This window comes from Hyaena hyaena, unplaced genomic scaffold (genome assembly GCF_003009895.1).
Source record: "Hyaena hyaena isolate Hyena2069 unplaced genomic scaffold, ASM300989v1 scaffold_94, whole genome shotgun sequence".
NCBI lineage: Eukaryota > Metazoa > Chordata > Mammalia > Carnivora > Hyaenidae > Hyaena > Hyaena hyaena.
Window position 1 is genome coordinate 186,767 of NW_024080726.1, and position 21,933 is coordinate 208,699.

Here is a 21,933-nt window from a genome sequence, read left to right on the forward strand (position 1 = left end):
GGGGCGCGGGCGGGGGGGCGGGGGGGGGGGGGGGGGGGGGGGGGGGGGGGGGGGGGGGGGGGGGGGGGGAGGGGGGGGGGGGGGGGGGGGGGGGGCGGGGGGGGGGGCCTGGGGGGAAGGGAAGGGGGAGGGGAAGGAGGGAGCTGGGGGTCCTGCGGGGAAGGGAAGGGGGAGGGGAAGGAGGGAGCTGGGGGGGCAGCCTGCGGGGAAGGGAAGGGGGAGGGGAAGGAGGGAGCTGGGGGGGGCGGGGCAGCCTGGAGCCGCTGCCCTGCCCCAGGGGCCACGGCCTCCCAGCTCGACTGGTTGTGGCCGCGTGGGCCATGGGTTTTTGGGAGAAGGTGGAAACCCACCTCTCCCCACCTGATATCCCAATGTTGGCGATTAAAAAAACAAAACTTGTCACTGTGGGCCGGCTTTAGCCCCAGAGGTGGGTCTGGCCAGCATGGGGTGTAGTCCCTTGGGCTTGGACCTTGGGCGGGTCCGTGCTCTCTCTGGCCTCAGCTTCCTTGTCTGTAAAACGGGGATCTTAGTCGTACCCGCCGGCGGGGTTGGGCAGAAATGGGAGCTTAGGGAGCGGGCAGGGCCCACAGGACCAGCTCAGGGCTCCCCCGGCGCTCGCTGTCTCCCCCGGGGCAGGTACTCAGGCCGCAGGGACGCCGGCTGCCTGTACGAGCTCACGGTGAAGCTGCTGTCAGAGCACGAGGACGTGCTGGCCGAGTTCAGCAGCGGGCAGGTGGCGGTGCCCCCGGACAGCGACGACGCGGGCTGGATCCAGGTGAGCTCGGAGGGGGCGGAGGCTCCGGCCGGCGGGGCGGGGCCTGGGCGCGAGGGGCGGGGCTCACGGAAACCCCGCCCACGGCAGGCGTGGCCGGCGTAGGACACACTTGGCGGAGAGTTGTGGGTGAGGGACCCCGGCGGAGAAATCCAGAGTGGGGGCGGGCTAGGGGTTGCGCAAGTGCGCTGGGGGAGGCATCAGGGCCCTAACCCGACCCTCCTACCTCCGCCCCCCAGATCTCCCACACCTTCACCGACTATGGGCCCGGTGTCCGCTTTGTCCGCTTCGAGCATGGGGGTCAGGACTCCGTCTACTGGAAGGGCTGGTTCGGGGCCCGAGTGACCAACAGCAGCGTGTGGGTGGAGCCCTGAGTGACCCCTTCTCCACCCTCAGCCGCCTTGGAGGGGCAGAGGCCTGGAGTAGATAAACCTTAGTCCGTAGCATCCTCACTTCCCATCCCCCACCTCCACCCGCACCCCCACACACTCCTCTCCTGCCCCGTACTCCAAGCTCAGCCCCCACACTGGGAAGGAGGCGTTTTGTTGGCGTATTTTTGCATCTGGAAATAAGATGGGTGAGGGTATGGGCCTGGGTTGGGCCCACCGCTGAATCCCCTGCACCTAGTACAGTGCCTGCCACAAAGCAGGCACCTAATAAATATTATTTGTCCGAGGAAGGAATGAATGAACAAACGGATGAATGAACACCGCTCCCTTTGCATCCTTCTCCATCTCTTGAGGGCCCCTGGCCCAGCCTGGAAAAATACTTGGTGACTCTCCAGCTGCTCCGGTTTCCAAAGGCCCTTGGGCCGGTGCAGAGCCAGCCAGGCCCCGGGCTGGCTGGACAAAGGCTGGGATTGTGAGGCCAAGGAGTGGGGAGCTGGGCCTGGCGCCTGACTGACACCCAAGCTGCCCAGAGGCCAGAATAGGGTGTTGTGTGTGTGGGTTGCCCTCCAGGCCTCTCCTGATCCCCCTCCTGTTCCTTTCTGAGGGCAGGATGGTGGGTGGCAGCAGCATCTCACTTAGGATGCGAATTCTCCTGGGCCCAAGGGGTGGATGGGGTTGGGCAGATGGGGGTGGTGGCAGCCAGGGGAGTGGCTTGATGTCCCTCCCTGGCCTGCTGATGGATTGAACAGGAGCATCTTGTTTCTCGTCATTTCCTTCCTTCCTTCCTTCCTTCCTTCCTTCCTTCCTTCCTTCCTTCCTTCCTCCCTTCCTTTCCCTTAAAAATGCTTTATTTATTTTTGAGAGAACACAAGTGGGGCAAGGGGAGAGAGGGAGAGAAAGGACCCAAACCAGGCTCTGCGCTGACAGCAGTGAGCCCAGTGTGGGGCTCAAACTCATGAACCACAAGACCATGACCCAAGCCGAAGTTGGATGCTCAACCGACTGAGCCACCCTGGTCTCCGGTCATTCTCTAAGCTGTGCCCAGGGGCGGGCTCTAGCCTTGTTTTGAGGGGAGAGGGCAAGGGGGTAGTGCCAGGCCCCTTTTTTGGCCTCTCCAGCATCTCTCAAGGCCAGCCCCTCCCCAGGACTCTCAGATTGCCATGCTCAGGGTGACTGAGGGTCTCCCCACAGCCTCTCTCCTCTAGAAAACGGTGACCAATAAAATCTCAGTGCTCCCCACCCCGCCCAGCTTTCCTTTGATTCTGAGCCCTGCTGCCACCTGCTGGTCAGGTGGGATTGCAGGTTTTAAAATTTTTTTTCAGTGTTTATTTTTTGAGAGAGAGAGAGAGAGAGTGTGAGCAGGGGAGGTACAGAGAGAGAGAGGGAGACACAGAATCCAAAGCAGGCTCCAGGCTCCCAGCTGTCAGCACAGAGCCTGAAGCGGGGCTTGAACCCACAAGCTGTGAGATCATGACCTGGGTCGAAGTCAGCTGCTCAACTGACCTAGCCACCCAGGCGCCCCGGATTGCAGGTTTTAAGCTGGGGTCTGCCTGCTCGTTCACTGGTTTGTTCATTCACATTCACTCCCCAATCCTGAAGCCCCAGTCCTCGGGGCAGGCCCTGTGCAGGGCCTTGAGATTCCAGGGGTGAGGAGGACACTTCTTGTCCCAGGAAGAGGGGCACTCGGGGGCCTGGGGGGCCTCCGGTCTACAAGTGGAGGAGTAGTCCCAGCTCTGGGGACTGACAAGGGAGACAGAACCCTGAGAACTGTCCGTCTGAAGGCAGAGGCACAGTCCCTGCCCCATGGGCACCCTCAGTCTTTTCTAGGGGATTTCACAGTCCGGGGTGGGGGGTGGGGGGCCGGGATGACACCATTCACACCTACCTGAGTTGCCAGTGGGGTTGCGATGCCTTGATGAGTTTGATGAGAGCCCTGAAGGAAGAGGGCTGCTCCCCACCCCCAGTGAGCTTCCAGGTTTACATGAAGGTGTAAGAGGCGAGGCGGTGCTCTGGGGTGATGGACTAGGATGGGCATGTGGGGGGGGGATCTCGTGAGGATGAGCTGGGGGTGGACTGGGCCCCTTCTGGGGCTACACAAGGAGGCTGGAGGTGCCTCGAGCCTGAGAGGCAGGCGTTGTGTCCAGGTGCCTGTAAGGACTGGATGTCAGGGCTGGGATGGGGGGCATGGAAGGTGACATTCAGAACAGAGGTCCGTGATGGGTCTGGGGCTCTGGGCTGGAGATCTAGGATTGGCAGTGTATGTGGCCAGCAGCCAAAGCCACTGCTGAGGGCTGGGAACAAATGCGGAGTGAAGCAGGAGAGGGCACAGAGAAGCCTCAGGCTCTAGGGCTGTGGTGGAGGAGACCACAGCAAGGCCACCTATAGCCAACCGTCTGCTCTCAGAGGAGGGAGCCAGGAGCCCAGAGACCAGATTCTCCACCCTGAGGCCCCAGAGATGGGACAGAGGAGACCTGAGGGGCTCAGATAATGGAGTGCTCCAGACCCACTGTCCCTGAGGGACAGTCACGAGAGGGACATTTGGGTACACGGGTGGTATTCAGCAGACAGCAGCTCCCGAGTCATCCAAGAGCTGATGCTTCTGGAGGGGGTGGGCCAGCAAAGCACTTGCGCTGGGCGCTTTGTACTCACTGTGCACAGGGCACATCCCGTCACAACACCTCCATGACCCAGTCGGACATGGGGAAGGGGGAGAGGGCATCCTTACCCCTGTCGTCCATGAGGATACTGAAGAGCGGAGACTTCGCAGATGATACGCCGACTAACTGGAGAAGCACAAGTTTCAGCCGAGGTGCAACGGGTTCAGAGTGTGCCCTTAATCCCTCAGCTTTATTGTCCCTACCTGCCCGCTCCCCTCCAGCCTCCGTTATAGGACCGCACATATCAGCTTCAAGGGAAGGGAAAACCTTCAAGGGAAGGTTCCAAGGGAAAGAGCCTACGCCGTCCAGCAGGGGGCGCCTCAGAGCCCTCTCTGGACAGTGGGGAGTATAGATTCAATGGCACTTGAACATTGGCTAAAGAGAGCGAGACGCATGTTCCTGAAGATCCTTTCTAATCAATCAGTGCTTATTGAGTACCAGCTATCTTCCAGGCAGAGCAAAAACAGACGAGGACTCTGCCCCCTGGAATATACAGTCTAGACAGAAAAGCTTGAAAAAAGCCACTATACAAATGAATAAGGTAATTATTTACATGATAGAGCACTTAACATACATACCAGGTAATACTTTGAGAGCTTTATATATATTGATTCATTAAAATAACTATGGAGTGGAAATATCATTACTTCCATTTTTATAGATGAGAAAACTGAAGCACAGAGAGGTTAAGCCATTGGCCTGAGGCCATACAGCTAATACATGGTAGAACTGGAATTCTACTCAGTCACTTAGGCACTTGACTTCTACGTGAAGTAAACGAGATAGAAAGTGAGGGTAGTCACTTTGGTCAACGTGACCAGGGAGGACTTCTTTGAGGAGGGGACATTTGAAGGATGAGGAGAAATCAGCCATACACATATCTGGGGCAAGAGCATTGTAGGAGCAGTACGTGCAAAGGCCCTGAGGTGGGAATGAACTCATTTACAGATTAGAAAGTCTGGAGCTCAGGGAGCAAGCAGGGAAGTGGTTTGACGTGAGGTGGGCATGGAGGCAGGCAATCCTGAGAGTTTCCTGAGCACGCTGTTGTGTGTTCTGACCTACAAGGTTTAAATGCCTTCTTAAAGCCTTTGCTGTATCCAGTAGGAGCTGAGAATGGGGAGTTAGACGTGAGCAGCTTACAGTCCGGGTGAAGAAACCCCATTTCCCAAGAGTAACAGGATGAACAGGATGCTGATAACCACAACGATGGGGATAACAGGCATCCATCGGGACCTGGTGGGAGCCAGTTCTGCGCTAAGCACACAGGCTCGTTTAATCTGCTCAGTGGCTCCCTCCGGTGGACATAGACACTTCCTTTTTTTTTTTTTTTTAATATTTTTATTTATTTCTAGGAGAGAGAGAGAGACAGCGTGAGCAGGGGAGGGTCAGAGAGAGAGGGAGATACAGACTCTGAAATGGGCTCCAGGCTCTGAGCTGGCAGTCAGCACAGAGCCCGACGCGGGGCTCGAACCCACGAACCGCGAGATCATGACCTAAGCGAAAGTCGGACGCTTAACCGACTAAGCCGCCCAGGCGCCCCATAGATACTTCCTTTTTATATGAAAGAGTTTAGACTCTGAGATGTTGGCTCAGGGACATACAATGAGTAAATAGTTGTGGCTTTCCAGTTTGGAAATCTGGCTCACTACGGCACAGGGTCAAAGATGGGCACGTGCCCAGAGCAGGGGCAGAAGCTAGAGATTTTGAGGCGAGGAAGAGTGGAAGCCCTGGTGACGGAGTGTGGGGACCCAGGCCTTCTAAGCCTATTCTTGATTGCCCCAGGCGGAAGGAGGGGATGCTAAGTGTTTCTGAGCCATTTTAGTTAAGAGGTTGAGGTAGGTAAAATGAATTTTCTTTTCGATTTCTTGGTCTAACTCTCTACTTAGTAATTTTTGCAATAGAAAAAAAAAGTTCTCCTCTCCCTCTCTGATTTATTTTCTTTGTAAACCTGGAGTTTTGTATGTGCGTTAGGTTTACTAGCGGTTGTATGGGGGGGCGGGGCGGGGGGGGCGGGGGAGGAAGGACCAGTTCCTCTGAGCACCACTAGGTGTCAGCATTGTCAAGGGAGTTCCCAGGCTGGGGCTTCTGCCCCGCTCTCTGCAGAGGAAGGGGCGTCAGCAGGCAGGATTTGAATCCACAACCGGATTGGATTTCCCGCCTGGGGTTGAGTCTGGGGGCTGAGGGCCTGCTTGGGGCTGCTCCTACGCCAGATGCTCCTGAGAAACGTATAGGAGGCTAGGTCTCCTGAGGCTTGAGTCCTGTAAGTCTAGGAAGGGCTGGTGGTCTCCGGAAATCCAGCCCCAAATAGGTCTCAGGGCCTAGGACCCCGCCCCCCTCAACCACCACGCGCTGCTCTAGTTCATCCTCAGCCCTGGGCTTTCCTCGTGGCCCCTGGCCTGCAGTGAACACAGAACACCCCAGGCAGACCTGGTCCTGATCTCCTGGTGAGTAATGACTTTGCTATTTTTTCCCCCATAAATTAAACCTAATCTTGTGTTGACTTTGCTGAACAAGGAGAATAATGAAGAAGATTAAGATGAGATGGTATTCATTCTTCTCCAACGAAAGCCAATTAATTGTCAGCGGGATTACCGCCCTGAGCCAGGAGCCAGCACCGATTCTGCAGACATGATGGGCAGGGCTGTGGTGGTGGTGGTGGTGGTGGTGGGGTCTCCTAGGGCTCCAGCGGGGGTCAGCCGGTGATGCCGCAGGGAAAATTTCAGTTAGATGTGAAGGAGAACTGCCTGGATGAGAGAGCGGGCTGAAGCCAAAGAGCGGGGTGTGAAGGTCGTGGAACTACCCTGCCAGGTGAGTTTTTAAGACACGGGGAGAGGCTCCAAGGTGGGGGGACTGGGTCCCTGCACATACAAGGCATTTGCCCCTGAGGCCCCTGACCCCTCACCCATCTCCATCCCAGGCCACCTGACACCCTCCCTGCCTTTCCTCCCTCAGGGTATCGCTCTGTGACCTGTCTCAGCCTAGTCAGCTCCATTCTGGGGTTGACTTGATAAATGAACTTGCATGCAGGGGTCTCCAGCCCCCTCCCCGTCTTGCTTGCCCCCTTTCTTTCCTGTCCCAGGAACGGGGGTTAAGAGCATGGATTTGGAGACAGAAATACTGAGGTTTCACCTGGCTTTGCCGCTCCTCCTCAGCCGCAAGGGGGGATCTGAGTGCGGCTTTGAGGGGCTTAAGGGCCCAAGCTTCCAGGCCCAGTTTCTGGCACCCACTGGGTTCTTTGTACAAGATATGGGGCCGAGTGGGTCAGGGGGACTGCCCGGCAGTGGGGGTGAGGGAACTAACATTTGTCAATCTCCTACCCCATCTGCATTCTTTCACAGGTTCCCCGTAGCAACCCTTGGGGGAGACTTCATTTGTCGCCCAGTATATGGAAGAGGAGTCTGAGGGGCCGAGAGGTGGGTCTAGCGATCAAGGACACAAACGGTAGCCTGCAGAGCCAGCTGGGATGGGCCTGGATCCGGGGGCCCCTGGAGATTGCGCCCCTCCCCAACTCCAGTTTGCTTCAGTGCACTTGAAAGGCGGTCAACCCGCACCTGCTAAATGAATGAAACACTCCTCAGTCGCCGTTTCTGGCCCTGTAGGTCCCCATTTCAGACTCTCTTGCATCCTGGTAACTCCCAGAAGTAAATGGATTGTGTGTGATTGCAAAATTCTTCTTGGCAATTCTTGGCAACTCACCCATCTTACTACCAGTATTAAGAGAAATCCACCCTTCCATCCAGATCTCAGGCCCCGCTTCATTTCCTGGGATTGATAAGGTTCTGTTACTTTCTGAGCATAGCCAGAGTATCCCCGAAGTCCACATTTTATAGTTTATGATATTTCACACCTACTGAGCGCTCGCCACGTGCTGGGCATTGGCACATGGCTTTATTCAATTCTTGCAGTGCACCTGTGCCCTACTTTCCTTCTCATTTGAGACTGTGTTGGAACTGAGGCTCAGAGAAGTGCAGTCCTGCCCGAGGCCACACAGCGGGAATCCACTCGCTACAGGGTGGGAACCCTTTCCACACCAGAAGGCTGTCCCACATCGTGAGACTTCCATGGCGGGTTCTGGTCCTGTACGGGGTGCGATTGGTGAAGGGCATGGGTCTCAGGGTCCAGCGAGCCAATGAAGTCCTTGTCCTACTGACTAAAGGGTGAGACCCCTAGGTTTCCAGTTCTGACCTTCCCTGCTATGTGACCTTGGCTAAGTCGCTTAACCAGTCAGTGCCTGAGTTTCCCGAGTCTGTAAAATTGGGCTGATTATAGTTCCTGCCTCATGGGGTTGTTATGAGAATCAAATGAATTAATATTTGTAATACAAGTAATATTTGTAAAGGTCAGAGCCTGCAAGTTAATTATTGTGAGTTTGCCAAATGGACAGGGCACCTGGGTGGCTCAGTCGGTTAGGGCACCTGACTCTTGGTTTCGGCTCAGGTTATGATCTCATGGTTTGTCGGTTCGAGCACCACATAGGGCTTCATGCTGACAGTGCAGAGCCTGCTTGGGATTCTTTCTGTCTCCCTCTCTCTGCCCCTCCCCGGCTCACACTCTGTTTCTTTCTCAAAATAAATAAACGTAAAAAACCAACAAGTCTGGCAGCTCTAGTCCAATAGTAAAAAAAGGGCTACGAGAAGAAAGCCCAGTGTATTTTGGGAAACCAGAGGAGAGGCATCTAACTTGGATCTTAATCAGGGAGGGCTCCCTGGAGGAGGCAGTGAGTAGACTCTTGAGCCGAGGAGTAGTAGGAAGGTAAATCACTTCTCTAAGCAGCTCTTAGCTTCCTGTGCTATCAGCTGGAGCTCTGGTACTAACTGGTTGTCTCCTGGAGCTTATTGTCAGAATTTATCCATGTGCTAACCACGGTAGTGTCATCTGCGTTTCAACAGAAATCTGTGTCCCCAGGGACCCATGACTGAGGGCAGTGGGCCCACAGCGTCCTGAATCTTCTCTTAAGAGAAGAGGACCCTGGGTGGGTGGGCAGGTGCAGGGAAATCGCTGGCAGTACAGGGAGTAGCAAGGCCCTCAAAGCCTGTATGAAGACAAAGATGTCTTTGGAAAAAGAACAAGGGGAAAAAAAAAAAAGATGGGAGAAGCAGGCAGGGAAATGATTTTCTCAGCTGGCGTTTCTCAGGGAATTAAATCTTGTTTTTCGTCACCACTGAGTGGAATAATCCAATATATTAAAGCAGATGCCCCCCTCCTATTTATTGCTGTGACTTTGACCCAACAGTCTTGGGGCTGCATTTGGAATCAGATGGTCCCGGGGAGGGAGAGGGGAGGGAGGCGTCAGCCCCCTGGATCAATTACTCTGCTCTCCGACACCGGAAAAATGAATTATTCCCCCCAAAGCAGGCTCCTCATCCGATGAATTCTGCACTGCAGAGCTGGTGGAGTTATACCAAATTGAATTTGGTCTTTGAGAGACATTTAAAACCAGGTGGAGTGTACACGTTGGCGGGGTGTCGGGGGGGGGGAGTGTCTGACAGCCACCGGGACCTCTGTTCCCTGGTGGGGGAAGTCCCCTGCTCATAATCCTCTGGGGTGGGGGCCAAGAGGCAGCCACCCTGCCCTACCCAAGGGGCCACCTGCATTCCACAGGGGTGGCACATTTTGTTTCCAGCCCGAGGCTCAGAGAGGTGAGGTTGATTGTCTGAGGCCACACAGTGAGTGGGTAGCCATGGCAACCTGTTACCTTTTTTGTCCCCTGCTCTCTGGGCCTTGTTGAAAATGGCCTCACTGCATCCCCTCTCCCTGCCCCACCCAGCCTCAGGGGGAACAAATCGAGATTGGGAGCTTTTCAGTCTGGGGCTCTGGTTCTGCCCATGCGTAGCTGTGTGACCAGGCACCAGGAGCAGCTTAATCTCCCTGGGCATCAATCAGTGTTCTGCTCCAAGAAATGGGGTTTACCAAAATCCTTGTACTGGTTGCCACTCCGTCGGCTGCAAATGACAGACACGTGATTCAGAGTGTTTTAATGAAAAAGCAAATTTGGGGCTCACGGAACAGAAAAGCCCGGTGGAGATTTCTCCCAGGTATGGCTGGATCCAAAGGCTCCAATGGCGTATTCAGAAACTAGCCTTTCTCTTGGTCTCTCAGCTCTGTGTGGCTTCACCCCAGACAGGCTCACCCTGGAAGGAGCCGGGCACCCCCAGCAGTTAAGTCCCATGGGTTCACATACCCATCCCTGAGCTGGTTACTATGGTGAGGGGGAGGGCCTGGGGTGGAGCCACCCAGTGAGAACCACAGGCTGAGAGAAGGCGGAGCCTCAGTGGGGCTTGAAGAAGGGGACTAGGTGCTGGGACAAAGTCCTCACACAGAGCCCCGCCCCTCACGGGCCCCAGGCAAGAATGAGGGGGGTGTTTGGCAGAGTGCTTGGCATCGGGCAAGCGATTAGCTGACCATGGCTCTGCTGGGGTTGTTTCCAATTTTCACTGAGGAAGTTGCAGTGCCCACCTGGGCAGGACACTAGGGGCTCTGCCCAGGCCTCCCTCCGCCTCCCTCACGATCTCCTACTCCATCCGCTCCCCCAGCCCACCCCCAGGCCAGATCCCAGCCCTGGCCCTCTGCCTGGCCAGGGGTCCCCAGGGAAGGGGGGCTGCCTCACGCCACCCAGGCAGGGGACTGCCGAGACTGCACTTTCACTAATGATGTGGGGAAGAGAGGAAAAAAACTAGCCTGAGATGGGGCTATTTTAGCGGAAAACCCTCCCCCTGGATTTGAGCAGGTTTTTCAGGGCTAATGAGCTGGGGCCGAGGGAGTTGCTGGGGAGGGGCCGAGGCTGGAGTTCTGCAGGGGCCGGAGGCCTGGCCAGGGAGAGAGGAGTAGGGGTCTGGGGAGGGGGCCGTGGGGGCTCTGTGCCCCTGAGCTGAGAGCTGCTCACCCCAAACTGCCAACTCTCCAGTCACGCCTGCCCTTCTCATGCCCCTCTGCCATCTGATCCACCTTCTGTAGGGAATCTCCCCAATGGCCGGGGCAATTTTGCAATTTTGCCAAGCTTGATTATCTCTAGCCTGTGTTATGAAGACACTGGCTATCTGTATTATTTTCCCTGAATATAAAGTCATGTTATAATATTGGAGTTGCCTCTTTATGTTACAATGTTACAACCCCTGCCTCCCAACCCCATACAGAGAGATTCCGATGCACTTTACTGTATCCATTAAACATCTGCCCCAGGGATCTAAGGAAGGAGGAGGAAGAAGATGGAGAAGAGAAGTGTCTTCTTTCCAACTCACCTACCCACCGTGGAGTGCCGGTAGTTTTGTCTTAGGGGTTTTCACTCGGCACCTTTCCAGTTACAGATGAGGAAGCTGAGGCCGTGTTGCAGGAGGGAATAAACATGCCTCTCTTGAGAGCCAGCCACCTCGGTTCTGGGATCAGGTGTGCAAGGAGAGGGAGGTCGCACCCCAGCCCCTGTTTCCCCTGGGTGGAGGAGAACCCAGGCTGGCGGTGGGGGCTGGGGCACACAGGCACTGGGAAGGCTCCAGAGCCAGGAAGGAATTGAGGTAGGAGGGGGGAACCAGCTCAGTCGTGGGTGAAGAGTGACCAGCTCCATCCCTTGCTGGCTGTGGGACTCTGAGTAAGGCTCTAGACCTCTCTGAGCTTGTTTTCTCCTCTATCAAATAGGGAGAAAGATTGGACCTTCCTTGTTAGGTGGTCATGAGGATGAAATTGGATGGTGTGTGTACAGCACGGTTAGGGCTCAGAACAAATACTAGTTTCATGAGTATTATATTTGCCCCTAAGACATAAAAGCTACTCCAGGCCTCTGGAAGTGGGGCCAGGGCGAGGGGCCCTATGAAGAACATGGAGGGGGCCATCCAGGGCCTCTGTCTGTGGTCCACAGGGGTTTCTGGAAAGGGCAATAGAGGCGTGTGAGAGATGGAAGCTTATAGGACCGGAGGAGGGGGTGGAGGCGCCTGGCAGTGTGAAGCCTGGGCTTTGGGGGAGTTCAGAAAGTCCTCTTCCTCCAAGAAGGCTTTCTGGAATCCCTTCAGCCTTCTCTGCCTGCCCCCACTTCCCAGCCACCGGCCTGGAGCAGTGGGTGTGGTTGGGAAAAGTGTAGGCAGAATTTGGGTTCAAATCTGTTTCTACTGTTAGCAGCCTGGGTGGCCTCGGGCAAGTTATTTGCCTCTCAGAATCTCAATGAAATCATTTTTCTTAAATGGACATCTGAATACCTACTCCACAAAGTTTGTTCTGTGTGAAGCAGTGGGCACACACCAGGTGCTCACCAAGGATGGGTACGATCTGGTTTTGATGTGTGTGGGGAGGGGGTCAGGTTCCTCCTAGGTCCAGCACATAGTGGAGAGGTGGGGTCCTCTAAATGGGGCCTTGCTGGTCACAGCTGCCCTGAAAGGCTGTGGCTTGGAGGACAGAGGCTTGGATGAGAAATGCTGGAAAAGACAGGAAAAGGGTGAAACTAAGGGGGTTGTCTGGGGAGGTGGTGCTTTAGCCTTGCCGAGCCCAGGTGTGCCCTGACTTGAAAGCACTGATTGCAGGTAGAGGTGCCGGGGGGGTGGGGGGGTGGGGGGGCACATGCACCCATATGCCTTCTTGGGTCTGGCCTGACTTCCTGTAGCTTCAGTTTCAGGCCCCATATTTTGCCCTGACAGGGCACTGGCCCCCCTTGTCTTCTGCCAACTGCCCTCCCCTCCCCAGTAAGGCTGCCTTGGGCACTGAGGACAGGGAGAATGGGATTTCCCCAGTCGAGAGTTCAAGTCCACATGCTGCTGCTTTCCCCCAGTGGCCTTAGGCAAGCTACTCTACTTCTCTGAACTCAGCTTCCTTCCCTGTAAAATAGGATAATAGGACTTACTACATGGGACCGTTGCCAGAATCAATGGAGTAGGTGGTTGAGAAAGTGCTTTATGAACTGTTAATGTTCTGCAAATAAGGTTTGGCTGGAAGAATTTTCTCTCTTATAAAACCCTTCCCTCCCTTGGAGACACTGTTTTATCGAGATCCTGGGCTGCAGCCTCATGTACCCCTCTTCCCCGCCTCCCGGTTTCCAATGTCTGTTGGCCTCAGGGTAGACTGGAGCTCTAGGCCTGGCCTGATGTGCTGGGTGGATTTCTGGATTTCTCTGGACTTTGGTTAGCTGGGCTGTAAAGTGGGGGCAGTAACCTTTGCCCTCTCCTTCCCTCAACCCCTAGTTCCACTTGATCAGAAGTTGGTCTGGAAGGTGAGGGGACAGGCAGCCCATGCAAAAATACTCCAACTGGCCCCTTGTGGCTTCTCCAAAGCCAGCTTCTTCCTGAAATACTGGAATCAGCACACGCTGGTGGGCAGAGAAGGCAGCCCGTCTACAACCTGTCCAGAACCCAAAAGGAGATCAGGGATTAACCAGAACAACAGAAACCTCAGACACACCCTCTGGAGCCGGACTCCTGCTTGGCTGAAGTTGGGGATTTTCTGTGTGCATGTGGGCTGGAGGTCAGGGACCGGTCATGCTCTTGTTTTGGGTGCCCTTGCCCTCTGCCCCCCAAGTGTAATCCCTTTGGGATGGGGGGAGGCAGAACCTTAGGAGGACATGTGGGCCTTTGCCATCCAGGTCACCTGCAGTGGCTACCTTGGGTGAGGGGAGATCTTTCAGAGCAAGCCAGCCAGGCAGGGCGGAAGGAGACCAAGCGATGGGTGTGGTTCAGCACCACGGACAGCGCCCTCCCCTCCCCCACCCCCGCCGGGACCGGATGATCCAAGAGCGGAAATCCTCAGTGAGAGAGCTCCAAGCGGGCAGGGTAACACGGTCTAAGACAAGAAGAGGGGTGGTCACAAGGACTATTGGGCACCTACAGAAGCCATCCTAGTGCAGGACACCTTATTACACTATTTCCAACTCAGCCTTATCTTCAGTCTCATTTTACAGCTGAGAAAACTGAGGCTCAGCAAGGTTAAGCAAGTTGCCCCAGGTCACACAGCTAGCTGGTAGTAGAGCGTGGACCCCGATCTAAGTTTGTCTGGCTTTGGAATCTCTTATTGTTACTCTGATCTGACAGGAGAGGCACAACCTCTGCACGCTTGTGGTAAAGATGACCCTAAAGCTGCTGGGTTTGTAGCTGAGAGGCTGTGTCTATGTTTATGTGTGTGGCTTTGTGAGTGCCTCTGGATGCACGTGCGGGTGGCTGCAGTGGAGTGTGATTGTTTTACAGGAGGCTGTGTTAGTCCCCGGGGCGGGGGTGGGGGCTGGAAGATGAGAGTTGGTGTCACATCTCGGAGACCCTCCCTCCTCCTGGAAGGAGACCTAGAATTCACTGTTGGCCTTTTTTTTTTTTTTTTTTTTTTTTGAGCACTTAAAGAACAGACCAGAACTGATAGCTAAATTAAACCTGCTGAGAGCGCCTGTTTAATTGAAAATGCCATCTGTAATTTAAATGTCAGAATCGGGATGGTTATTATAGCCGCCTTGAAGACTGGAGCTCATTTCACAGTTTCAAAACAGACCAAGAAAAGCAGCAAATGGACCATGGCCTGCGGCGTCGTGGAGCGATTAATAACTTCTCTGGTCCCGCTGAGCTCCAGCTCCCACCTCAGCCCCCACGGAGGGAATCTGGCTGGGAGCTAGGAGCGTGGGGGCTTGGGCTCCAGGACTCAGCCTCCTGCCTTCCCCACAGCTCTGCTCCAGCCTCCACTCAGCTGCAGGGCACCTTTCCATAGCGTAAGACTCATCTTGTCCCTCTTCAGGGTCTTCCTGGCACTTCTGGGATGAAATCCCAACCTTATAGCCTGGCATTCAAGGTCTCTGGAAAACAAGGCACTGCCTACCTCTCCAGCTTCAGCCTCAGCCACAGCCTGCTGAAGACAACCTGAATGCCTTCCAGGCCTTTGCACAGGCTGAGTTCTCTGCCTGCAAAGGCATTGCCTCTCTTGTCCCCCTGGTAAGCACCATTTCTCATTCATGACTCAGCCCTAGTGTTGCCACCTCTGGGAAGCCTTCCCTGACTGTCCTGTAGCTCCCCAGAGCACTGAGCCAGGTAAAATTAAGGGCTTCTTTCTTGGTCTCCCGTGGCCTTTTTCTCACCTCCTAACTGACTTATCATGGTGCTGTCTTTTCCCCATTCTCCTTATACTATGAGCCCCTCATGGACAGAGATGGTGCCTAGTTTATCTTGAGACCCATACCCTGCCCTGAGCAATCACAACAGCTAACATTTACTGAGGTCCTACTATACGTCAAGCACTACCATCAGTCTCAATTTAGAGATGGAAAAACTGAGGCACGGAGAGTAACTTGTTATAAGCCAGGCCACTACTTGCAAAAGAGCTGGGATTGGAGATAGTCTGCCCCCAGAGGCCAGGCTTTTGGCCACTATGCTATAGTGCCTCCTGCTGGGCCCTCCGCTTAGAGAATATTTGTTCACTGAGCAGCTCCCCAGCTGTGTTCTAGTGTCTACTTGGGGAGGAGATGCCATAACAAAACAATTTGACATAAACTTCAAGGGAAGTTAAGCCAGCCCCTTCCTGCGATGACTTTCCTGTTCTGGGATTCAGGTCTTAGTGCTTTTTCCTTGCACGAGGGGCCTGCAGAAGGGGGTCACTGTGCCCAAGGCCCCTGTGACTTTAAAGCAGGGGTCTTTGTTCTCCGTCCCACCTCTCCATAGGCAACTCTCTGCCGGCCCGCACTCTGCCGACCCCCACTTGTGCTGAACGAAGCAGTGGCATGCAGGGGGACAGCCAGTCCTGGTGTCCCAGCCTTCTACTTACAGCCCTGGGACCACGGCAGGACATTTCACCTTTCTGACCTCACTGTGTTCACCTTCGAAATGGGGTCATAGTAGTATCTAACTCAGAGCATTGAGGATTAAATGAAAGCATGCAGGTGCAGGGGTTAGCAGAGTCCAGTGTATGAAACCTGTAACATTCATTCATTCATTCACTTGTCCACTCATTGTTTCCTTCTTAGCCCATGTCCAAGGGGGTATCCGACTGTGTCCGCCCTGTGTTCTTGGGGGCCTAACCTTCAGTTCTGAGACATTTTAAACTGCTTACTGGAAAGAGAGCCTCCAAGATCACAAGCTTGTTCTGAGACTGGCCTTACACCCATGATATTCTCAAGTGTGGCCGCCGCTGTCTCCCGACCCCTCCTGCCCGCACCCCGTCTTCATGTTCTCTCTGCCCTCTGCCCTGCTCTGTACCCCAATGTTCTCTTCCTGGTGTTGTCATGCAGGCAACTATTCCCTCAGCCAAGAGAAAAACAGAGAAACTCACTCCTAATTAGATGGGTTTCCATCTCCCCAGGTCTTCACTTCTTGCATGTTCTTGACTTGTTAGAGGAAATCGTATATCGACATTGGTATTGATTTGCATAATTCAGATATAATTAGGAGAAAGATTTGCCAGAGTGGTAGGCAGCGGGGCTGGCGCTGTATCCTGCTGACCTTGGGGAAAACTTGGAACCGGGCCTTTTACCCTCGCTAAGTTCATGGCTCCCATTCTCTGCAAAGCCCTGTAGGCACTTGTCCCCAGAACTTTACTCTTGTGTGAGGTTCAAGACAATAGGAAAACCCTCTCACCCTCAAAGTATCTCCTTGCCTGGCCGTACATCTGGAATTCTGACCGTGATGGCCACCCCATGGAGCCTGCTGGGATGTAGGAAGACATTATGGTGGCCCAGGAGGACAGGGGCCAGTTTGCTTATGATGCCCACCATCTGGAGGAAGGAAGAGAACTTCGGGGTAGTGTCATTTTGATAGTGGGAGGAATGGCAAGCAAAACCAAGCAGTGCTTGAAGCAAGAGACTAGAAATTAGTGTGACCCGGTGAATTATATTGCTGCTGTGATGAAAAGTGGTGATGCGTCCTTGGAAAGATTAGGAACATAACGAGGCAGAGAAACAGATGAAAATGCATGCCCATGCCTGTTCTGTTCTGGAGCCATTTCTTCATACCTTCATTTAGTCATCTATTTATTCACAAATACTTATTGAGGGGTTATTATGTGCCAGGCAAATAGTAAAGAATCAGGTGTTGACACTGGGGAAACAAAGCTGATCTCTTATAACTGTACCTGGTGGATGTGGGTCCTACCCACTCCGGCCCAGGAGAATGGATTTGGCTTCAGGATTCGGGGCCTGCGGGGGGGGGGGGGGCAGGTTCTGGAAAGGACTAGTGCCCAGAAGGACACATGATACTTCCTTTGAATTGTGCCTCTATTTTGCCCTTGAGCTGGTTCTGTTCTGGGAAGGCAAATTACACCATGGAGGTGGGGGAGTGGGGCTTCCCAATCATGCAGGCATCACAGGAAGCAAGGAGATGGGCAGGGAATTTCTCTCCATACCCAACCGCTACCCCCACTCCTGCCCCAATGTGACCCCTTCTGCTCCCGCACAGCCCCTGCAGAGTGGCCGTCACCAGAAGCCACATCCAATTTCCCCAGGGAGCAATCTCCGGGCCACTGATTTACTCGTTAGCTGTCACCACGGGCACTGAATAATAAAGCCTCTTTCTGCAGAAAGGATATTAGAGGCTGAGATGGGAAGGGCTAGGGCAGTGTGATATTTATTTCCCCGGCATTTGCTGCTATGAATTACAAGGCTGTCTCTAACCTGCTCTCGCACAGCAGCACAAGCCCATCCTTGGGTCCCAAGATACTTTCTCAGTGTCCCGGGCTGGGGGTGGGGTGTGGTGCTGGCCTGGGGATCCGTTCCAGAGCCCGATCCATGATTCAGGCTTCCTGTCGTGCACGTACGTGGGCTGAGAGGGGGAGCTTACCATCCTCCGTTTGCAGAGGTCTTGATGATTCATTGATTCACTCATTTGGCAAACATTTTGGAACATCTGCTGTTTGCTGCTATGCACTGGGCTGGGGGCTGGGCATATAGGGGTGAACCAGCCAAGCCCGGCCCCTGTCCTGGGGAGCCCACGTAGCGTGACATTTGCCATCCCTCTGCTATGACCCAGGAGGTGAGACTGGACGGAGCACTGCGGAGGACCAGGAAGAAGATACCAGGACCAAGATACTCAGTCCCTAAATGCTCCGGTGACATTTCCCAACCTTAAGCCAGGACTCCTTTGCTCTCCTTGGGTGGGAGAAGGAAACCTTTACTTTGTCAGCACTGACCTTCATCGGGCCCTTCCTGGTGGTGATGGTGACTTACCTAATCTCATTTAATTTCCACTTCGCAGATGAGGAAACTTGCCAAGGGTCGAGCAGTGGTGTGCACCCTGGTGGGAGTATTTACCCCGTGGACACGGACAGATGCTGCAAATCCGGGCTTTCCCTGCTTTGGAGAGCTAGTGGTTAAGCATTTACCAGCACATCACTCACTGCACCTGAGCACTTTGACGGATACTGTCCTCTGAAACAGCGGCAAGGGATGGGAAGCATTTTGGAACCACCAAAGCTGTCCCTCTTGCCTGTAAGCTGCTGCTTCCTCTGGGGACAACTGAGGCAGAGCAGAAGGAGTTCCCATGGAGGAGCCGGGAGTTTTCAGCCTCTGTTTGACCACTTTTCAACATCACAGGTCATTTTGGGAATCAGATGAGGCTCCCGCTCTCCTCCCCTCCCACACCCAGGCTAATGATGGAGTTAAGACCTTGCAGCTAATTGAGGCCTCAAGGTTAACTCGTGCTTTTATTGGTGTGAGTGATAGCTTTTTCCTGTGCTCTGAGGACGAGGCAGGAATCAGGCCTGGAGGGAGCGCGCTCACAGGTAGGCGCAGACCTGTCCTCTAGAACACCTTTTTGTTTGGCTAGGTTTCCCCTTCATCCTCTTGATCTCAGCTTTAGTATTGGCTCCCTGAGGAGACCCTGAGCATCCTAGCCACGGTATGTTTCTCTGCCCCCACAAACTTTTCTTTTCCTTTATTTTCTGTTTATGTATTTCTTGTCTCTTTTACTAGAATGCAAGCTCTGTGAAGATGGGAAGGAGGGACTTAGCAATTTGGGGTTGCAATTTCAAATGTTTTTGTTTTTGTTTTTTATTTCTAGGAGAGAGAGAGACAACGTGAGCAGGGGAGGGTCAGAGAGAGAGGGAGTCACAGACTGAAACAGGCTCCAGGCTCTGGGCTGGCAGTCAGCACAGAGCCCGACGCGGGGCTCGAACCCACGAACCGCGAGATCATGACCTAAGCAAAAGTCGGACGCTTAACCGACTAAGCCAACCAGGCGCCCCAAGGGGGGTTGGAATTTCAGATGCTTCTTCATCATCTCCTCATTGTGGCGCCCCCCCCATCACGATCCCTTGCTGGGGGAGGACATCACACCCAGCTGTTTGCTTTGTATAACTCAGCGGGGATCAGCGTTAGGTTCCTGGGCTCCTAGTCAGAGCCCAGATTTTGCACCCTGGTGGTGGTGCTTACTAGCTGTGGGATCACGGAGAAGGAACAGAAGGGACAGCCCCGAACAGAAGCCCGCTCTCCCCCGCTCCTACCCCAGCACTCCGTGGCTCCATGCTCTGGCACAAATTTCCTAGACACTGAAGCCTTTCCAGCCTTACGTTTTGTTTTTGTTTTTAATTTTTACTTCCATTATGATAAAAATAATGCTTTCCATTGGAGAAAATTTGGAAAATGCAGGACAACGTGAAGACTAACATCAAAGTCACCTTTCAGATAGGAGAATCATGTCCACTATCCTTCCTTCCTTTCCTGAATTGGCCCCACCCACCTGAGCCCAAGACCCCACCTTCTCCAGCAATTACAAGTAACATTAAAACTGCCTCCTGGACCAAGTTATTACTTCCAAGAATAATAGTCTCTGTTACTACAAGAAACTAATTAACAGCATGCAATGAGGGGGAAAAATTCAATTAATTAGTAGCTTAATAAGCGCTAGCAAAGACTTCGGGATTGGCTTGGGAGTTGGGGTCGAGTTGGGGGGAGGGTGGAGACCCCCAGAGGGCAAGGAGTGGGGGCTTGGGAGGTGGGGGGGTGAGCCCTGGCCTTGGGAACAGGTGGGGTGCTGAGGCAGCCTGAGCAGCTGCGTGAGTGTCATCCCTGAAGAGAGAATTCATTTCTGTTTCTGGAAGTTTTGCTCTGCCTCCTGGGCTGAGGCGCTTGGTCGCACCAGCGAGGCGGGACTTTCTCAGTCTCGCCCCAATGTTCGGGGTTCGGGGGCTGCAGGGGAGGTGAGGGGAGACTTCCCTTGCTCTATCCTGTGGGTGGAAGGGGAGTGGGCACATGGGGTCTCCTCTTCTCCCTCACAGCCCCTCCCCCTGGAGCCCCCACCTCCCCCCAGCCCTCCCGTCTAGCATCTCTTGCCAGAACCTTCCCCTAACATTGCCAGGAGTCCCCCCTGACATTGCCCCTTCCTCAAGCCCCACCTCCAATCCATCCCAAGGTCTTGTGGTCGCTACCTTCCAAGTGATTCTCCGAGCTGGTGCTTGCTGCTCCTCCCAGCTCCCCAGCCTCCGTCAGCTTTTCCTGGGAACCCCTGTAATAGCCTTCCCACATCCAGCCCCTCACCACCCAGCAGCTGCTCTGACCTCACCTTGTTACCATCTCACTCACCCCTGGTGAATCGGGCAGGTTCAAGCCCCGCCTGGTCCGGCCGCAGCCTCCTGGCCCCCTACCCATCCCCCACCCCCATCACTCCCCTAGGCCCTCTGTGCCCCCCTTGCCCCCCAGGTGCTTTGAGTCACTTGAATGGGGTAAGCTCGGCACTCAGGGCTCAGAGTCCTTCTGTTCCCTTCCCCCAACGTCGTGTCCACATGGTCAGTTTGTAAAATTCGCTAATGGAGCTGATGTCAACTGCAGCCCGTTAAGATCGTTGTCCCTGGCCGTTCTGGTGCTCTGCTTTCCCCTGCGCTGGGGGTCAGGGGGTTGGGGCGGCCACGGAAGCTTTCGAACACGTCTAAGGCAAAGCTGAGGGGGGTTTTGTTTAGTGTGGGTTCAGCAGGATCTGTATATGTGGCCCACAGTCTCTGAGTCTAGTCCTACCCCACTCACAACTTGCTCAAGGTAGTGACATGAAGAGGTGTCTTGTTGACTTGGGAAGCATGTGTGTCCTGAGCTACCTGTCTCAGAAGGTTTGGCGTGTGCGGAGCGGGAAGCCAGCCGTCGGGGGTGGAAATTATTTTATTTTTTTTAAAGTTTATTCATTTATTTTGAGAGAGACAGAGACAGCACAAGTGGAGGAGGGGCAGAGAGAGAGGGAGAGAGAGAGAGAGAGAATCCCAAGCAGTTTCTGCACCGCCAGCGCAGAGCCCGACGCGGGGCTCGAACCCACGAACCGCGAGATCATGACCTAAGCGAAAGTCGTACGCTTAACCGACTAAGCCACCCAGGCGCCCCTAAGTTTATTCATTTATTTTGAGAGAGACAGAGACAGCACAAGTGGAGGAGGGGCAGAGAGAGAGGGAGAGAGAGAGAGAGAGAATCCCAAGCAGTTTCTGCACCGCCAGCGCAGAGCCCGACGCGGGGCTCCAACCCACGAAGTCACGAGATCACGACTTGAGCTGAAACCAAGAGTCAGTCACTTAACCGACTGAGCCACACAGGCGCCCCTGGATGTAGAAGTTCTTAAGTGGAGGATTCGGTTTTCCCAGAGGCCTCGTCGAAACCAGTTCTCTCCGGCTGGGAACACCCTTGAGAACACGTGATATGCGAGTGTAAAGGCTGTGGGCGTGTTTCCTTTCTCAATGGCGACCGTGTGACATGGAACTGATCAGAATTCCTGTGTGTGGGAGCCTTTGTTTCCTGTTGCTGCTGCAACAAATTACCACAAACCCAGCGGTTTAAACAATGCAAATTTATTATCTTATGGTTCTGGAGGTCAGAGGTCCAAAGCGGGTCTCCCATCAAGGGTTAAAGTCAAGGAAAGCAGGGCTGCTTTCCTTTCTGGAAGCTTTGGGGGGCGGGGGGATCTGTTTCCTAGCCTTTTCTAGCTTCTGGAGGCTGGCCGTCCTGTGGCTTGTGACCCCTGCCGCCAGCTGCCCTGGGCTCATGCTGCTGTCTCTGGCTCTCGCCCCTCTGCCTCCCTTTTCCACTTTTAAGGACCCTTGGGATTACATTGGACCCACTCAGACAGTCCGGTATCGTCTCTCTGCTTCAAGGTCAACTTTGATTTGAGCTGCCACCTGGTTGCCCTTTGCTAGGTAACCTAACATCTTCACAGCTTACAGGGATGAAGGGGTAGCTGTCCCGTGGGACCGTTACTCTGCCGACCACAGCAGG

General features: G+C 54.4%; 1 protein-coding gene across 1 annotated transcript in view; it reads left to right on the plus strand.

The window, feature by feature from the left end:
* FBXO2 (F-box protein 2) overlaps positions 1-1,961 on the plus strand; it is a 6,880-nt gene extending 4,919 nt beyond the window's left edge. The window contains exons 5-6 of the mRNA XM_039234923.1: positions 637-775; positions 1,012-1,961. Of these exons, the coding sequence (XP_039090854.1) occupies positions 637-775; positions 1,012-1,146 (274 nt within the window). The 3' untranslated portion in view covers positions 1,147-1,961. The remainder of the gene's footprint in view (positions 1-636; positions 776-1,011) is intronic.
* The last annotated feature ends 19,972 nt before the right edge of the window (positions 1,962-21,933 follow it).